General features: G+C 29.3%; 2 protein-coding genes and 1 long non-coding RNA gene across 5 annotated transcripts in view; 2 read left to right on the plus strand and 1 right to left on the minus strand.

Annotated features, from left to right (window-relative positions):
• The window catches only part of LOC130668636 (PDZ and LIM domain protein 3), a 129,026-nt gene that overhangs the window by 35,361 nt on the left and 76,062 nt on the right, over window positions 1-17,603 (minus strand). The gene's annotated exons all lie outside the window — the stretch shown is intronic.
• On the plus strand, window positions 7,000-9,544 carry LOC130668641 (uncharacterized). Its single transcript, XR_008990063.1, has 3 exons — window positions 7,000-7,751; window positions 7,936-8,060; window positions 9,330-9,544. It is a non-coding gene; the product is annotated as an uncharacterized LOC130668641 (long non-coding RNA).
• Window positions 10,063-12,271, plus strand: LOC130668639 (uncharacterized). The gene is made up of 3 exons (XM_057471025.1): window positions 10,063-10,240; window positions 10,329-10,703; window positions 12,088-12,271. The coding sequence occupies exons 1-3, from the start codon at window positions 10,172-10,174 to the stop codon at window positions 12,163-12,165; spliced, it is 522 nt and encodes a 173-aa protein (XP_057327008.1). The 5' UTR covers window positions 10,063-10,171; the 3' UTR covers window positions 12,166-12,271.

Raw genomic sequence — 17,603 nt, forward strand, 5'->3', positions numbered from 1 at the left:
TATTTAGACACAGAAATTTGCTAATAATTTTTAAATAAATAATTAAAAGTAATATTTTTTTAATTTTTGAAATAATTAGTAATTATAAACAAATAATTTTTACTTTTTTGAAAATTAATAATTGGGGAAAATTTGATCCTAATTTTCAAGAAAATTAAAATTATTGAAAAAAAATCATCTAATTGTTTGTCAATTGAATAATTATCAGATATGAGTATGAAATTATTCTAAAAATTAGAAATTTTTGTGAAGAAAATGATAAATACTCTCATAATTATTAATTATAAAATGAATAATGGTTGAATTTTTCGGCAATTGAAATTTCTTTTTCAGATAATTTTAATTTTTCTTTTAATTGAAATTATCAATACTCTAATTTTTTATTTCAAGATATTTAATAAAATAAGTTTAAAAAATACTAATTTTCTGAAATAATTCGTAATAATTTTTAATTAATTATTAATTAATTGAAAAATTAATTATTTAAGCGAAAAATAGTGATGAAAATGCTATTTTTGCCCAACCCTGCACCCAAACCTCCAAGAGATAAAAAAATTCGTTTACTTTGGTCCTAGTCGGACTCGGGGTAATCGAGTTTCCTTAAGTTGTCCGGGAATGGTCTTCCACTAACAAACCTCCCGGGTCGAAAAAAAATCTTAATTATGACTTAAAATTTAAGTCAAAATCCTTCAAATTTCACCTACGTTAATTTTTTTAGTCAGTGTAAAATTTCCATAACACTTGACTTAGATTTGACTTTTTCTGGCTTAGTTAGGATCGATTTAAGACAAAATAAGTCACGTTTAAGTCAAAACTGGTTCAGTTTGACTCTATTTCTTTTAGATTTAAGACAAAAAAAAGTCACATTCAAGTCAGAATTGCGTCGATTTAAAAACATTTTACTTAGATTTAAGTTAAAAAAAGTCACATTCAAGTCAGAATTGCGTCGATTTTAATACATTTTACTTAGATGTAAGTTAAAAAAAGTTACATTAAAGTCAGAATAAAACCAAATTAGACAGTTACAACGCAATTTTAAACAATACTTACAATTAGTAACATATAATTAATGATAGTAATAATTATTCGAGGTGTTTATGGTTTAGAATATTTTCGATTATTATTAAATGGTATATTGTTTATATCAAAAAATTATAAAGAAACATTAAAAATAATTCTTCTTATGTAGCATTTAAATACTTGAATGAAAAACGTTTTGGTCTTCTTCATTCTTTTATAAAAATTATTGATAAAATATGCGATTGTCAAAAAATTAGTAATTGTAAGTGCCTTGGCCATCATTTCGCAATAATAACTCTTCTGCAAACAAAACCTTTCAAAGAGCCTGTCAGACTTCTCCAACTATCACACTTATATGAATTCATTGTAACTGAAAATGTATTTGCGATTCCTGTCGAAAATTTACTATCGGTATGTTTTTATATTAATACAGGTAATAAAACGTTTATTGCAGAATTGGTTAATCAATATGAAAATGAATGATATTGTAAACAAGAGCTTATACAAATTCTTCAGGAACAGAATAAAAAAAAAAATTGCATGAAAAATTTTTTTTATAACAATTTTAATTTAATCAGAAATAATTTTTAAAAAATTTGGTATAATTAAAATTGAGTTTTAATTTTAGATTAGTTTAATTAATGAATAAGTATAAAAACCACATTCGATTTGACTTAATTTTTAAGTTAAAATTAAGTCAAATATAGAACTAGATTACGAATCGATAACAAGTTGTTTTTTTAAGACAAAATAAGTCAAATTTAAGTCAATGAAATAATTTAAGCCAAAAAAAGTTAAATTAAAGGAAACTAAACAATTTAAGTCAAAAAAAGTCTAATCTAAGTCAAAAAAGTTAAAATGTGGAATACACACGGAAAAATATAAACTTTAAAAATTAATGTTTGAAAGTATAACCCGGAACCCGGGTATCAATATGGGGAATTTTAACATTCCAAATAATAAATTTTATCATACGTGTCGTCAATTTTCTAAGTATCAGTTACGATTTTTAAAGTACAAAGAGTAATTTTTCTTGCATAGACAATAAATTTTCATACTTATCTTGTAATCATTCACGTTTTTTAATCATAAATAAAAAAATTACTATTTAGAATGATAGTATTTACTGATCACTTTATCATTTTTTTACTTGTCGTTCTTAAATTATATAGTTCATTTTTTTCCGTGCAGTTGTCGGCATATCGACGACTTCAAAGAAAATTAAGTTAAATCAAGTCAAATTTAAGATTTTTTTTTGACCCGGGCTCTCAGGAGACTAAGTTGCCTCCACGATCTTTTCTGATAAGAATAATTCCCATTGCCTTCTATAGCGGGAAAATTTCCATGTTAACATTGAAATTGTTCCTATATTACATAGTTATTTTTCCAATGTTGAAATAGGAAAATTTACATCGTCAATATAGGAATAATTCCTATGTAACAAAGCAAAATTTACCATGTGACATAGTTACAATTCACATGTTGACATAGTAAAATTTACAATGCCAACAAAAGAATTTTCCCCAAGTAAAATTGGAAAAATTCCCATTGTTTTCGTACTATAACAAAAATTGTTCGGGACAAATATTAATATTAAACATTAATATCATAGTGTAATACTGTATACCCCTATATTACTATCAAAAATTTATATAAATGCTTTAAGCTCGGAATATATAAACTCTAAAATAAGTATCTTACCAGGGACACCACAAATGGTGGGCGCGATCTAGTGGCGAGCACCGAACTACTCCAGCTGCTGCTGCCTAACACCATAACTTTTAAATCAATAATCATTAGGTTCAAATATATATTTATTAACCTCGAACAAATATATATATTTACTCTAAACAAATATATTTTTTTGTGTCTAATGAATATTTATTTGAGTTAATATAATACTATTTTGCTCTAATATTTGGATTTGTTGGGACTACAAAATAGTTTAGTTGTCCATTAAATAAATATTTTCTTAACTCTACCATATGATTTTATTATCTTAGAGAGAGAAATATTAATGTCAACCAAATAGAGTCTATTAAATCATTTGTTAAAAATGATAATATATAGATTATATTGACGTAATAAAATTTAGTTGTCCCAAATAAATTTTAGTTTAATAGAATTCAACAAAACCAATTTAATTGTCCAAAGAGAAATTTTTTCTCAGTGCGGTAATAATATACTTTAATATATACGTTTAATAATATACGTTTTTATCATTCATGCAATATAAGTGCTATCTTGGCGCACGCTCTTTTGTTCGCCAAATAGCTGTTTGCCCATTCAACTGTATCCACGACATTTGTGTGCGTTAAACGATTATCTGCGTGCGACAAGTAAATTTGAGTGCGACAAGTAAACTTGTCGCACTCAAATTTACTTCTTGTCGCATGCAGATTATCGTTTAATCCACAAAAATGTCGTGGCAACAGTTGAATCAGCAAAAAGCTACTTGGAGAATAAAACAGCGAGCACTAAGATAGTACTTATATTGCATTAATGATAAAAAAAACTGTGTTCAATTCGTGCGGTGTTGTCGATTACCCACTCGAGCGAATGGGCGCACTCACTTCGTTCGTGCGCTCAACTTCGCTCTCGTGGGCAATCGACAACTTACCGCACTAGTTGTACAATATACTATTAATACGATGTTTGAACTGTATCATCAAAACCGCGAACGCGTTCTTTTTTCTGCTTTCGCTAATAAGACTTCAGTATACTCAGTATACTATATATGAATTTACCAATGACATCTTAAGGATCTCCTAATTTTGACTTCTTGAAGAAGTGAAAAAAAAGAATACATTTAGACGTCACAATCTGAGGTCTTATTTATGGAGTCTTCAAGAACTCTTAATTAAGAGTTCTTAAAAATGACACCTTTAAGGAGTCATTATAAGACTTCTTGAGGATGCCTTCAAAAAGATGTCGTAAAGCAGTCATTCCGACTTGAATGCTGTCTGGGCTGGCTTCCTCCTTTTTTCAAAGAAAGATGGAGGGTAGAGATCCCTTGGATTCGACCAATTTTTGCAAATATTTCACCTTCCCAAGCATCATTTAGGCCGAGTGTGCTGATGCTAAAGTGCCTCTATGTCTTCACCCACCATAATCGAAAGCGACTAATTAAAAAGGCCACTCCGGAATATTTGTCAATTGCGCAAGCGTAAAAAAAAGTAGGGGAATATATATGATGACAACACATATTGTTATTTATAAGTGGTTCGACAAGGAAGATTTGATAAAAGTTCACTTAGAATCCAATTAAAGTATTTTGAGCAGAAATAAAAATAATGGGTAATAGTGTAATATTAATCGCTCATTGCCAAAATATAATACAGAAAAGAATTGACGTGATAAGTTAAAACATTTTATAAATTACACAGTAAAAAATATTGTGTATCTGTGTTAAAAACTTATTGCATTTTTACTAAACATCTGTTCATATAGTAGAGACTCTGTACTTTTTATTGAAATAATTTTTTCTTTGTAAGTCTATGTTTAATATCTATGAATAATTATTCATAGAAGCATTGATAATAAATACTTATGTAACGATCGAAAAAAGTACTTACCACACTGTCAAATAACAGAGGAGTGCTCGTGCCAAAATTGCTGCCAACATTGGAATATAACACTTCTGAAATAAGTTTCTTACCAAGGACACTACAACTGGTGGGCGCGATCTCGTGGCGAGCATCGAATTACTTCCGCTGCTGCTTATAGCACCGGTGACTTCCCTCTCTTACATATATCCATATATAACTTTACTCCCAAGTTATTTTTCTGTTAGTTTAGGCATTTTTTTCATGGTTGGAGCATACAAAAATTTTTGCGTTTAAAAAATAGTACTTATTCCGAGAAAATTTATTGTCTTCAAACAAAAAAATGTAATATTGCTTCAAAAAACTAACACATCTTTCATAAAAAAAATATCTTTCATATTTAGAAAAAAAAACTCTTAAAACAAGTAAAAATTTTTTTTGTTTAAGCATAAAAATATGTTGACTTAAGGAAAAAAAAATTTTGATTTAAGATAATTATTTACTACGTGCAAAAAAATTTTAATTTTCTGAATCGTTAAAAAAAATTTCTTGTATCAAGATTAATTTTCTTGGTTCAAGTGAACTGTATTACTTTGTGAAAAATAAGTTGTAGGAAGTGAAATGATTTACAAAAGAGACTATCACATTTTAAGATAAGTCTGAAAGTTTCGCCGAAAAAGTCAAATAATACTAAAATTTCCTGTGATTCCAACTTTGACCTCGAATAACTTTCGAAAAATTAAATTTATCGAAAAATTATAACAGACTATTTTTGTAGAGCGTTCAATTTTCAACACAAGCATTCATTGATTTGTCCGATACACTAATTACCTGGTGAGTGATAAAATTCTAAACTGTAAAAAAAAAATTTTCCTATGTTATTTAAATCGGAAATCGAAAAATGCGGTGGGCTACCTCTAAAACTTGAATTTAAGAGCCGATCTTCTGACAGAATTTTTATGTTGACATATTTCATCAATTTCTGGTGGTGCTCAAAAAAAAAAAATGTTGTTTTTCGGCACACCCTAATTTTCCCGGGTCAAAAATAAAACTTGATTCAGGCTCGCTTTGCGATAACATTTGACTTTTTCGACTTAAATTTAATTTTTTCAACTTTTTGAACTTTTTCATCTTAGTTTCAACTTATTCGTCTTTACTTTGAGCACGATAGTCATTCACCATACTTTTGACTTGCTAAACCAAGTCGAAAAAAAGTCATTTATTTGCCTTACTTTCGCCTTAATATATAAAAATTATTTCACCTTAGTTCTGACTTTTTCGACTTATAATTTAAGTCAAATAAGTCTACATCAAGTCAGTTTCAACTTGATTTAGACTTTTTCGCCTTACATTTTAAGTCGAATAAGTCTAAACCAAGGCGAAAACTTGATATATTTCATACCTCCGTAAAAAAAGTCGAGTTTGTCTTGTGAAAAACGACTCCAAATTTTGACTTGGTAAACCAAGTCTAAATCAAGTTTTATTTTTGACCCGGGTTTATATTATATATTTTATAAAATAATTCCAACTTTTAGTGTTGATTACAAATACATTTTACAATTATCTGATGTTTTTGTAAATTATAACTACATAGAAAAAACAGTTAACTCGAATCCAGAAAAATCCAGAAAATCAAAATTATCTTGCACCAAGTAAATAATTATTTTGATATTTTTATCTTAAGTTAAAATTTTTTTTTCAAATCGATATATTTTTATGCTTAAATTATGCATTAAGTTTAGTAATATTACAATACAAGTGTTGTAATTTTATTAAACAATTTATATTGAAAATTATTTGTAATTAATAAAGACTAATGATTCTTTTTCAATACAACTTCCTGCACAGAAAAAAATAATTTCTGGGTGAAAGAATTTTTTTGTATTATAAATTGAACACAAAAATTTTCTTGGGACGAGAAAAAATTTATTGACTCAAAAAGTTTTTTCTTGCTCTGAGAAAATTCATTCTCGCCCTAAGAAAATTTCTGTTTTCAATTCATAATGCAAAACATTTCTTGGGCTAGGAAAAAATTTTCTCGGGGCGAGTAAGAAATTCTTGTGCCAAGAAATTCTTTTTTTCTGTGTGCAATAAATATTTTCTTTATTTGGATAAAAGTTTTTTCTTTATTATTAATTTCCTATGCTTGTTATAATAATAAATAAACGTGAAGTTTTTCAAAATACGTTGAAAAAGAGAAACCAGTGATAAAATTTCATAAAATAGAGAAAAAAAATTTTTTTTTAATTTTCAAAAATCGAAAAAAAGTAGTAGCCATTGAGAGCCCATGACCGGACCAGCCTAAAAAGTTGTTGTTTGAGTAGCAGTTAAAAAAAATTTTCTTAAATAATCTAAATTTTGTTGCTTAAAATTAATTATATTAAATTTTCAGTTAATTGCGAATAACTTACGACTTAAGTGAAATATCGAAAATTTCCTTAGAGATAAGTTGTAGGAAATAAAATGCTCTACAAAAAATGTCCTCTAAAATTTTCGGATAAACTTGATGGTTGCGTCAAAAAATTAAAAAAATGTAAAAATTTATCGTCAATCTAGCTTTAACTTTGAATTACTTTTGAAGAAATAAAAATATCGAAAAATTATAAGAGACCGTTTCTGTAGAGCGTCAAATTTCCCATAAGAATTTGTCTTGAACATTCAAAAGTATTGGTCTCACCGAGAGCTACAAAATTTCAAAGCTTAAAAAATAAACTTTCCCATGTTATTTAAACGGAAAATAGAAAATTGGGATGCGGCAGTTGTTGATACTAATATTAAGAGCTCAAACTTTCACAGTATTTTTTTTTCGTTATTTCCAACAATATTTTCGATATAATGAAGAAAAAAAAATTAGTCGATTTTTTTGAATCAGTCTAATATATATTTATGTATTTTTAATATGTTTTTTTTATAAATGATTTTCATGAGGCACCGAACTCGAATAAGCAGCGGTAGGAGTAGTTCAGTGCTCGCCACTAGATCGCACCCAACCTCTTGTGCTGTTCCTGGTTAGATATATAATTCAGAGTTGTTATATTGTATACTTGGAAACAATTCTGGCATAGTGACAAGTTCCTTCTTTGATGGTAATATAGTATATCCTATATTACATTGTGACAACAATGTCCATTTTTGTTCCCTTGGATAATTTTTCTTTACAATCCAGAAATATAAAGTACGTTTCAGGTAATAAAAAAAGCGATCTTTGTTTTCAATAAATCCTCTTGTGTTATGTCCGATCATTTTCATTACAATGAGTCAATGAATAATATAATTACAAAATCTTAAAAGTTAAAACATTATAAATAAAATAGTTTAAATTAAATACTCTGAGAACTAGCAGAAATAATTTAAATAAAATTTATTTTAGTATTTCGTTATGAGAAAACCAATCGTGGGAGCTGTGCAGGGGGCCTTTAAAGGAAAAGAGTGTATATATTAAATAAATATCAGTCAATAATCTGGAGATCTTCAGAAATTAAGTCAGGAAAACAGGTAATAAAACATTTAAATAGAGTATTAGCTTCAAATTTGAAATGTACTGTTAAATATTCAAATTATAGAATTAAAACATTAAATGGGAATAAAATTTAAATTTAGTGGAAATAAAATAAATGTTAAAAATCATTATATGTCGAAATTAAATTTTAACGAGTCTAAAGAGATAAATTAAAGTGTTTGTAACCGATTAAACAATCCAAATCTTGTAACAATATATATTTATCAACATAAAATTATTAAATAATCGATTTTATAACAAATCCTTGTGGAAATTTTTCTCTGAAAAAACTGAAAATAATAGATAATGATTGAAAATAATAATTTCAAAATTTTTATTTTTTCTTTGTAACTCTGAAAAAGTCTTACAAAGTCGGAAAAACTTTACACAAGTATTAAGAAGTCAAATTTTTTAATAAAATTGGCAGTCGAGGAAGAATTATTCAGACATAATGAAACTTCTAAAAACGAATTTTTAAGTATTATACAAAAGAAATTCAGAAAAATTAGGAAAATCATAGTCCTAAAGCTAAAAATTGGCCCATTCTTAGAATCTTTACTCATATAACTACGTTAATTTTTTGAGAATTGTCAAAAGATCAAAACTATAGATAATTGAGATCTAAATTATTAATAATCTACATGAAACATGCATGCTTAAATTAATGGCTGAAGTTTGCTAAAATTTCAAAGTTTGTTTTTTTATATAAAACAAAATAAATCTTCAATTACTTGAATGAACTACAAATGATAAAACTAATAACTAGCATTATATATAACGCATCAATGTAATGTAAGCAATACGTATTTCATATATAATTCAGTATAAATGAAAATTTTAGCCCGATACTAGCCGTTTTCTGCATTTCTCTTGTATAATACTTAAAAATTCGTTTTTAGAAGTTTTATTATGTCTGAATAATTCTTCCTCGACTGCCAATCTTAATAAAAAATTTGACTTCTTAATATTTATGCAGAGTTTTTCCGACTTCGTAAGACTTTTTCAGAGTTACAAAGAAAAAATAAGTATTTTGAAACTATTATTTTCAATTATTATTTATTATTTTCAGTTTTTTCAGAGAAAAATTTCCACAAGGGAAAACCCTATTCTCTTTCCTATTTCTCAGTCCCCGGTCTATTGGTTGAAAGACTAGGGCCGAATAAAAATAATTTTAACTGTTATTAAAAATGCAAAAATACAAAATTTTTACATAACACTTGAATAATCTTAAAATAATAAATTTCGGTAAATTTTTTTTTTTTTAGTATTCATTTACTCTGGATACACTCTGGTTCCATTCTCTTCTACAAAGTATTATTTTGAAGCAAGATCGATCATTAATGACTCGACAACTTGAATAAATTGCACTAACGTTGTATGAATTTCGTACAATTTACGGTGTTTTAGAAGAAAGGTACTTAAAGTCGTGGCGTATTTGGCTCAACTCAAACCAAGTTGACTCACAGCTTTCTTTTTATCAGCGTGTAAATAAATGAATAAATAAATAATTATAAAATAATTCATTAATGTTTTACATTGAATTTATTCAATCTTCATTCTCTGTTTACCAATCTCTAATTCTTTGATATATACCGTAGACTAGTTGAGAGGTAACTTTTAAGCATTTGAAGAATTTTCCCACTACCGGTATGCGGGATCCAATTTCGTACAACATGTCGAAGCAGTTGTTGACCTGTGCAAAAAAAAAACAATCAAAAATAAACAATGATCATCAATTAATCATTAAATTAGATTCAGATTTTTTTACACATTTTGATGTTGAAAAAATATATATTACTATATATTTTTTGCACATTATTTGTTTTTATGCGTATAGTGCTTACAGCCAACATTAACGGCTCGGATGTCTGATAAATAAACAAGTATGTCAGTAATTACTTGTGTAAGGATAGCAATGACTATCTATCACCTTGATGTTTGCTACTTTTAATAACTTACTGATAGTATTCTAATTATTGCAAATTATAGAAAAAAAAGACGACTTCGACCATTACGTTTCTAGTTATAGTCATTGATTTAACGGTGAAATAAAATTAAAATTTTTAGTACTATTAAAATAGATTAATAATTTTGTTTATAGAGCACAATGAAATACCAAGTGATTATTTTTTTAATTAGTATCACAAGCGGTCAATCATTCCGAATAAGACGAGAAGTATATACATTTCTAATGATATTTTTTACATACTTAACAGTGTTAAAGATGATAACTTTGGGCAAAATTATTGCTATTTTTTTTCTAGGATGAGGACAATAGTTCTGATCAGGTTATGTGCAATAGTATAGTGTATCATTTCGGGAAAAATATTTCCGAGGTGTTGTTACTAGATTCCGATCAGCAGTCTTCCTTCAATAGTCTTGCATATGTTGCGCTTCATTTTCATTTTACGTACGATAACAATCGAGATCACTTTGACGATCCAACTGAATTTGAAGATGATTATATTGATGATTTTTCTGATGAAACGAATGATAATTCTGATGATGGTAAATATACAACTGAAGTTGTTGCAGTAAGCACGCCTTCCAGCGAAGTTCGTGCTCATGAAGTAATACTTGTTAATCCAAATTACCATCCATGGGTATCTGTTGTTACCTTATTAGATTCAATTTTCGAGGTAAGTTTTACTACTCACCGAGATTTCGTAAATATAGTGTAAATTTAAATCATAGTTTCATCAAATTTTTCTTTTTCGAAGTTACATTAATCTCAATTAGGTCTTTTCGCTGTTGGAATTGATTTTGGTGGGGCAAATTGCGTCTTTTTACTGCTGGTGACGGTAGCAAATGACATAGTAGGTTTCACGAGAGTCGCAGAAGATCTTGATTTGCTGGAACTTAGTGTAAGGGGCACACTGCCTGTCCTCATTGACCTGGTCAAGACTCAAGATGGTGGCGAGGGGGCCTTGGAGGTGGCCCCACCGCTGCCTACGCTCTTGATTGTATATAATGATAACTTCTCGAGCATGACTATTGACCTCTCCTTCTTTCATAAAACATAGGAAGCCATGGTCACCATGCCTCTCCTAGGCAAGACTGAACACATATAGCCGGTAGTTGTAATAGATAGTATTGTTGTTATTGTTGCAGTGCTTAGGTGACTACAGAGTGTTGCTAGCAGTGCTAGAGCACACCGGATTGGCCTGAATAATACTGGCCCTTGTACCTATTGGACTTCTAGTGGTGTTAGATGAAATGGCAGGTGACAGTCTGTTAAGGGGCCTGCTTGGGGGTACGGGCAGTGAGACTGTTTCCGCTTCTGCAGATACGATTACGAACGACGGAGACCTCGGACCTTCCGGAAGAAGGTTCAACATTTGACGCGGAGTCACTCAGAAGGGCTTTTTTGAAGTGTGCTTTCACATCTTTTAACGCTACAGCTTCAGGCTTGAGGGATTTATATCCACATTGGCGATAGAAATATTTGATATCTACATCCAAGTGCTCCCATGTGGTATCTTGATTTAGACTACTGTAGCTACTACATATTCTCGATATCCTGTTTGCAGCCTCAGTGCATTCTTCTTCACTAATACGATAATGTTGGAACGATTCTCGTATATATTCCCGTATGTTTGTATATGCATGAACACAGATTTTCCTGCTTTACAGCATTATTTAATGTAATTTTGGCAACTGTGGAACGTTCCACAATTTTCGTGTTATCCGAAGAATTCGAGCAAAATCCCTCAAGCTTTCCAAATGTATTCGGATTCTCCTTGCTACCCTCGGGATTACTTCAGAAATTTTTACGCAGATTACCGCTCCTACTTCGGAATCCTAATCAGTTGCGTAGAGGCACATATTAACACTATCCATAGGTTCATGGTGATCCGAGCCTTGAAAGGTTGCTTATTCATGCACTAAAAGTTGGAAATAAAATCATTGCGAATTATCAAATTTTGCATGATCACTTTACAGTTATTAAGATTATTCAATTATTTAATACATTTGTATAGATCGTAATTATCGAAGTATTTATACATTTTATACTATTTTCAGTTTCCCAAGAATGTACTTCAGAAAGCAAGTGGTTCGATCACTGGTTTTATGGGAATCTCGAGTAATTCTGGAAAGTAGCTGTTTAAAAATGTCGATATGGATATTAGTTTAATGTTCCAAGAAGCTTTAAACTTAGAAGGAATGATATTAATGAAAAATAAAGATACACTGAGAGAAAAAAAAATTAAATTCAAGTAACCATGTTTACTTAACTCACAATACTAAAAACAAGAAAAAATTTACTACATCGAAGTATAATATTTCTTATCTTTATAACAATTATTTAAATTCACTCATAAATTTCTACAGACAACGCATTTTTACTAAAATTAAGAAAATATTTACTTGGCACTATTTAAGTAAAATAATACTTAAATCAAGAAATTTTACTTGGAAATATACACTTTTTTCTCTCAGTGTAAACAATATAAGTTTTATGCTGATTACACTGACTAATATAGATTGAATCAAATGATAATCAATAAAATAGCAAAGAATAAATATTTTCAAAAGTAGAAAATAAAGAATTTGTTGATTGAATTATCCGATTCACCTCTAGAAACAAAAATTTTTCCTTAAAAAATATTGATTTCAGAAATGAACAGCGAACATTTTTAAAGTAAAAAAAAATCAATCTCTTGTTATAAGATCATATCCCAGTAGATATACAAACGTATCAGTAATATCACAACTAACGAAGATGGTATCCCAAATGTCTCTCTCCGATTTCGATAAGACTGAGATAACGTTATTCTCCGTCGAAGATTTCATAGTAGTAAAGGACATGTATTTTTTTTAGCTGTGGAAAAACGAATATAGGGGGTGAATCCACCCCTTAAAGTTTAGGCTCCAAAGGGGTGTTTTTCAAGTTTCGAATACTTGCAGTTTGAATAATCGAATGGGGTCAACGGCATCATTTTTGAGGTGAAAAATTTGGAAGAATGCCTTTTGTTCCATAATAAAGAAATAAATAGAACAGAAGTTATAAGGGTTGAAATACACAGAACTTTTATTTTTAAAAAACTATCCAATGGATTTTAACGAAATCAACGGTGGTCGCAAAAGGAAAATAAAAGTAGAAAATACGTCTTTTGGGGTTTGTTTTGATAAATCAAGTGTAAGCGATAAACACCCCTCAAGTACATCTACATTGACCACCAAGAAAGCATCAATATTGTTATTAGCGTTGGATTTAATTCATCGAGAATTATTTTTCATACATTTTTAGCAGCGAGAACATAATAATCATGTTATTTTTTTATATTTTACTTACCTTTTTACTTTTAATTCTACAAGGAAGATATGCCAGGTGGTCACCCCTAATTTTGCTGCCGCTGAAATATGTTATTCTACATACAATTCTAAAAGACTAGAACTTCAAAAGAGTAAAAAGAAACAGTAGATACGTGTTTTGGTGGTAACTATATATTATATATATCTAATATATATATTAGATTGATTTTAAAAAATCGACTATTTTTGGAGTTTCTACGGTTTCGGTGGCGCCGCTAAATGACCACGAATTTTTGTAAAACTCGACGAAATAAAACTTTCTTAAAGAATAAAATTTTTCAATATCTTGCTTAGTTTTTGAGGAAAATGGATTTCGAGAAAAATGCAATTTTTTCGAAAAAATAAAATATTTCATAGATTTCAATATCTTTAATTTTTTTGTATTTCTTTCCGGAAAGTGGGTTTAAAGACGAAAATTTCAAAAAAAAAAAAACGTCTGAATTAGTCCATTTTTGAAGAAGTTATGGCTATTTGAAAAAAAAGTCTTATTTCCTCGAGTTCCACAAGAATTCGCGATCATTTGGTGGCGCCACGGAAACCGTAAACTTACCCTATTTTTTAACTTCCCTCTAAGAAAATCGAGAATTTTCGAAAAATTCGGGAAGTTATTGTTTTCATCCCGATTTTCGAAAATTTAAATTACATCAGATGTCGACGTTTTGAGGTCTTAGGAAGCTATTCTGACTATTTTGAGAATGATGTCCTATTGTGTGTGTGTGTGTGTGTGTGTGTGTGTGTGTGTGTGTGTGTGTGTGTGTGTGTGTGTGTGTGTGTGTGTGTGTGTGTGTGTGTGTGTGTGTGTGTGTGTGTGTGTGTGTGTGTGCATGTGTAAACTTTATATAACTTTTTAATGAATTAACCGATTCCGATGGTTCTTGCGGCAATCAAAAGAACTCATTAGCCTTTAACTTTCCTGAAAATTTAAGATCATTCGATCGAATAAACTCTGTGAAAATTGAAAAACACGAAAAAAAAAATTTCTTTCTAAGATTTTTTTTAATTTCTCAGGAACGACCTAATAAATCAATTCCAAAATCTAATCAGCTCTAGAAATTTATTTGTTGTCGTTTTATTTTTTGTGTCAAATCTAATTGGTGCCCCACCATGCCTCATTTACTCGGACCGTTTCACCACACATATATATATATATATATATATATATATATATATTAGACTGTTTCAAATTAAGCGACTATTTTTTTTTTTTTTGAAGAACTTTGAAAAATCGAAAGGGTATGTTAAAATATGTTGACAGTTAAGATATGAGCTCTTAATATTGATATTTAGAGGTGGCTGTTTATAATTTTCGGTTTTTCATTTAGTAACATGGTAAAAAATACATAACTTCCGAAAAAATCAAGATACAGAAAATTTCTCCCCAAACATTTTATAGCAAATTTACCGACCTACAAAAAAGGTCTTTTATGATTTTTGCATAAATTCAACTATTCACAAGATAACCGACGTCAAAGTTTGATACGATTCGAAGAACTTGTTTTTGCTCGTTCTGAATTTTATACCATGTCGACTAATGAGAATTCAGGAATTCTTAATACAGTTTTTTGTAGGAAATTGAATGCTCTACAAAAAAAGTCTCTATCATTTTTTGATAAATCTATCTGTTCGAAAGTTATTGGAGCATGAAGTCAAGTTAGAGTAAATTTTGAGATCTTTTTACTTTTCCGGCGAAACTATCGGACTTATTATAAAATGTCATAGGATATTTATTGTAGACAATTTTATTTTCTAGAAATTATCATCGATAAAGTTTTTTGAAATTCTGCATTGTTTTCTAGTTATTTCCATTTTATTGCCAAGCACCGAAAAAAAAATAATTCTTATCGATTTAAGAACTTGGCAATAAAATGGAAATAACTAGAAAACAATGCAGAATTCCAAAAATCTTTATCAATGATAATTTCTAGATAATAAAATTGTCTACAAAAAATATCTTATGACATTTTATAATAAGTCCGATAGTTTCGCCGGAAAAGTAAAAAGATCTCAAAATTTACTCTAACTTGACTTCATGCTCCAATAACTTTCGAACAGATGGATTTATCAAAAAATGATAAGAGACTTTTTTTGTAGAGCATTCAATTTCCTACGAAAAACTGTATTAAGAACTCCTGAATTCTCATTAGTCGACATGGTATAAAATTCAGAACGAGCAAAAACAAGTTCTTCGAATTGTATCAAACTTTGACGTCAGTTATCTTGTGAATGGTTGAATTTATGCAAAAATCATAAAAGACCTTTTTTGTAGGTCGGTAAATTTGCTACAAAATGTTTGGGGAGAAATTTTCTGTATCTTGATGTTTTCGGAAGTTATGTATTTTTTACCATGTTACTAAATGAAAAATCGAAAATTATAAACAGCCACCTCTAAATATCAATATTAAGAGCTCATATCTTAACTGTCAACATATTTTAACATACCCTTTCGATTTTTCAAAGTTCTTCAAAAAAAAAAAAGTAGTCGCTTAATATGAAATAGTCTAATATATATATATATATATATATATATATATATATATATATCTGGCGACGATACTTTATGATTAGATTGCAATAATCACTGCCTAAGTCGCCAACTACGCCAACTACCAAAGAGTGAAACGTTGTGAGAGAGGATGAGAAGAGGAGAGATAGAAAAAGGTATTTGTGGGGAGAGAGGCATTTCGTCTTAGTATACGATAGCTGAGACTCCTCAGTTAGTTGTGTCTATCGTATACCCCACCTAAGACGCCGAGTTGGAAGTAACATGTTGGAAAATGTTATATATTGAAATAGGTGTAGGGACGAGATACTGCGAGAGGCGCGAGTTGTAGATGCCATCTCGCGGAGTGAAGCCGAACCACCACATATATATATATATATATATATATATATATATATATATATATATATATTAGCGTACCTCGTTTCCGGCGAAAGGTTTATTTTCGTTGCTCATCAAGCAAAATATTGTTTTTTATGCTGAAATAAAAATTCCTGCCAAGTTTGAGCGCTTAATTCCAATCCTAAGTACATTCCATTTGATTTCAAAGATTCCCCATTTAAAATACATGTAAATTAAATTTCTTTTTTTTTAACTTTCTAATACTCAGCTGCGTTTTCTGATATCGATGCGGTTTTGGTCGCAAATTGTAGGGCATTTAGTGTTCTTCCAAAGTGCCCGTAGTTGCTTAGCTGTAATTCCAGCTGTTTTACTAGTGTCCGTTGCGGAAGTTATTTTTTCTATGAAATTGAATCTATTGGCTTGCAGAACGTAAACCAATAAAAGTACACTAAAAATGCTAATGGAAATTTTATAGGAAATTTTATTCCCTTCAAAAAAAATTCTATGACTCAAGTCGCTAAAGTTCATAGTTTCCGAGTTATAGTAATTTTAATAATTTGAAAAATATAATATCAATTGTAATTGTTTTTTTTTATATTTTATTTTTCAAATTATTAAAATTACTATAACTCGAAAACTATGGACTTTAGCGATTTGACTCATAGGACTTTTTTTGAAGGGAATAAAATTTCCTATAAAATTTCCATTAGCATTTTTAGTGTAGTTTCATTGGTTTACGTTCTGCAAGCCAATAAAGGTCAATTTCATAGGAAAAATAACTTCCGCAACGGACACTAGTAGAACAGCTGGAATTACAGCTAAGTATCTACGGGCACTTTTGAAGAACACTAAATGCCCTACAATTCGCGACCAAAACCGCATCGATATCATAAAACGCAGCTGAGTATTAGAAAGTTAAAAAAAAAAGTAATTTAATTTACATGTATTTTAAATGAGAAATCTTTGAAATCAAATGGAATGTACTTCAAATTGGAATTAAGAGCTCAACCTTGACAGGAATTTTTGTTTCAGCATAAAAAACAATATTTTGCTTGATGAGCATCGAAAAAAATACTTTCACCGGAAACGAAGCACCCTAATATATATATATATATAAACGACTCTACTATCCAAGTCACCACAAGTCCAATAGATAAATAAAATATAAAAAAAATCTATAATTAAAAATGATATCAAAATCATTAAAAACTAATTACACCGGCACACAAAAAAAAAATAAGTTCTCTGTACTTTTGACGGGACCGATTTATTCCCATGTATTTTGACCCGCTGAATCCGAATCCGAGGTCCGTTTAACCCGTACACCCTCAGATTTTTAGAAAACTTTAAAAAACCTCAAAAATACACAAAAATCGACCGT

The sequence above is a fragment of the Microplitis mediator genome, chromosome 5, assembly GCF_029852145.1.
Source record: "Microplitis mediator isolate UGA2020A chromosome 5, iyMicMedi2.1, whole genome shotgun sequence".
NCBI classification, from domain to species: domain Eukaryota; kingdom Metazoa; phylum Arthropoda; class Insecta; order Hymenoptera; family Braconidae; genus Microplitis; species Microplitis mediator.

Bases quoted from the DNA above. Each gene is read 5' to 3' on its own strand.
- LOC130668639 (XM_057471025.1), top strand. From the start codon at position 10,172: ATGAAATACCAAGTGATTATTTTTTTAATTAGTATCACAAGCGGTCAA. The intron at 10,241-10,328 runs GTATATACATTT...TTTTTTTTCTAG, and splicing joins CATTCCGAATAAGACGAGAA to GATGAGGACAATAGTTCTGA. The intron at 10,704-12,087 runs GTAAGTTTTACT...TACTATTTTCAG, and splicing joins TATTAGATTCAATTTTCGAG to TTTCCCAAGAATGTACTTCA.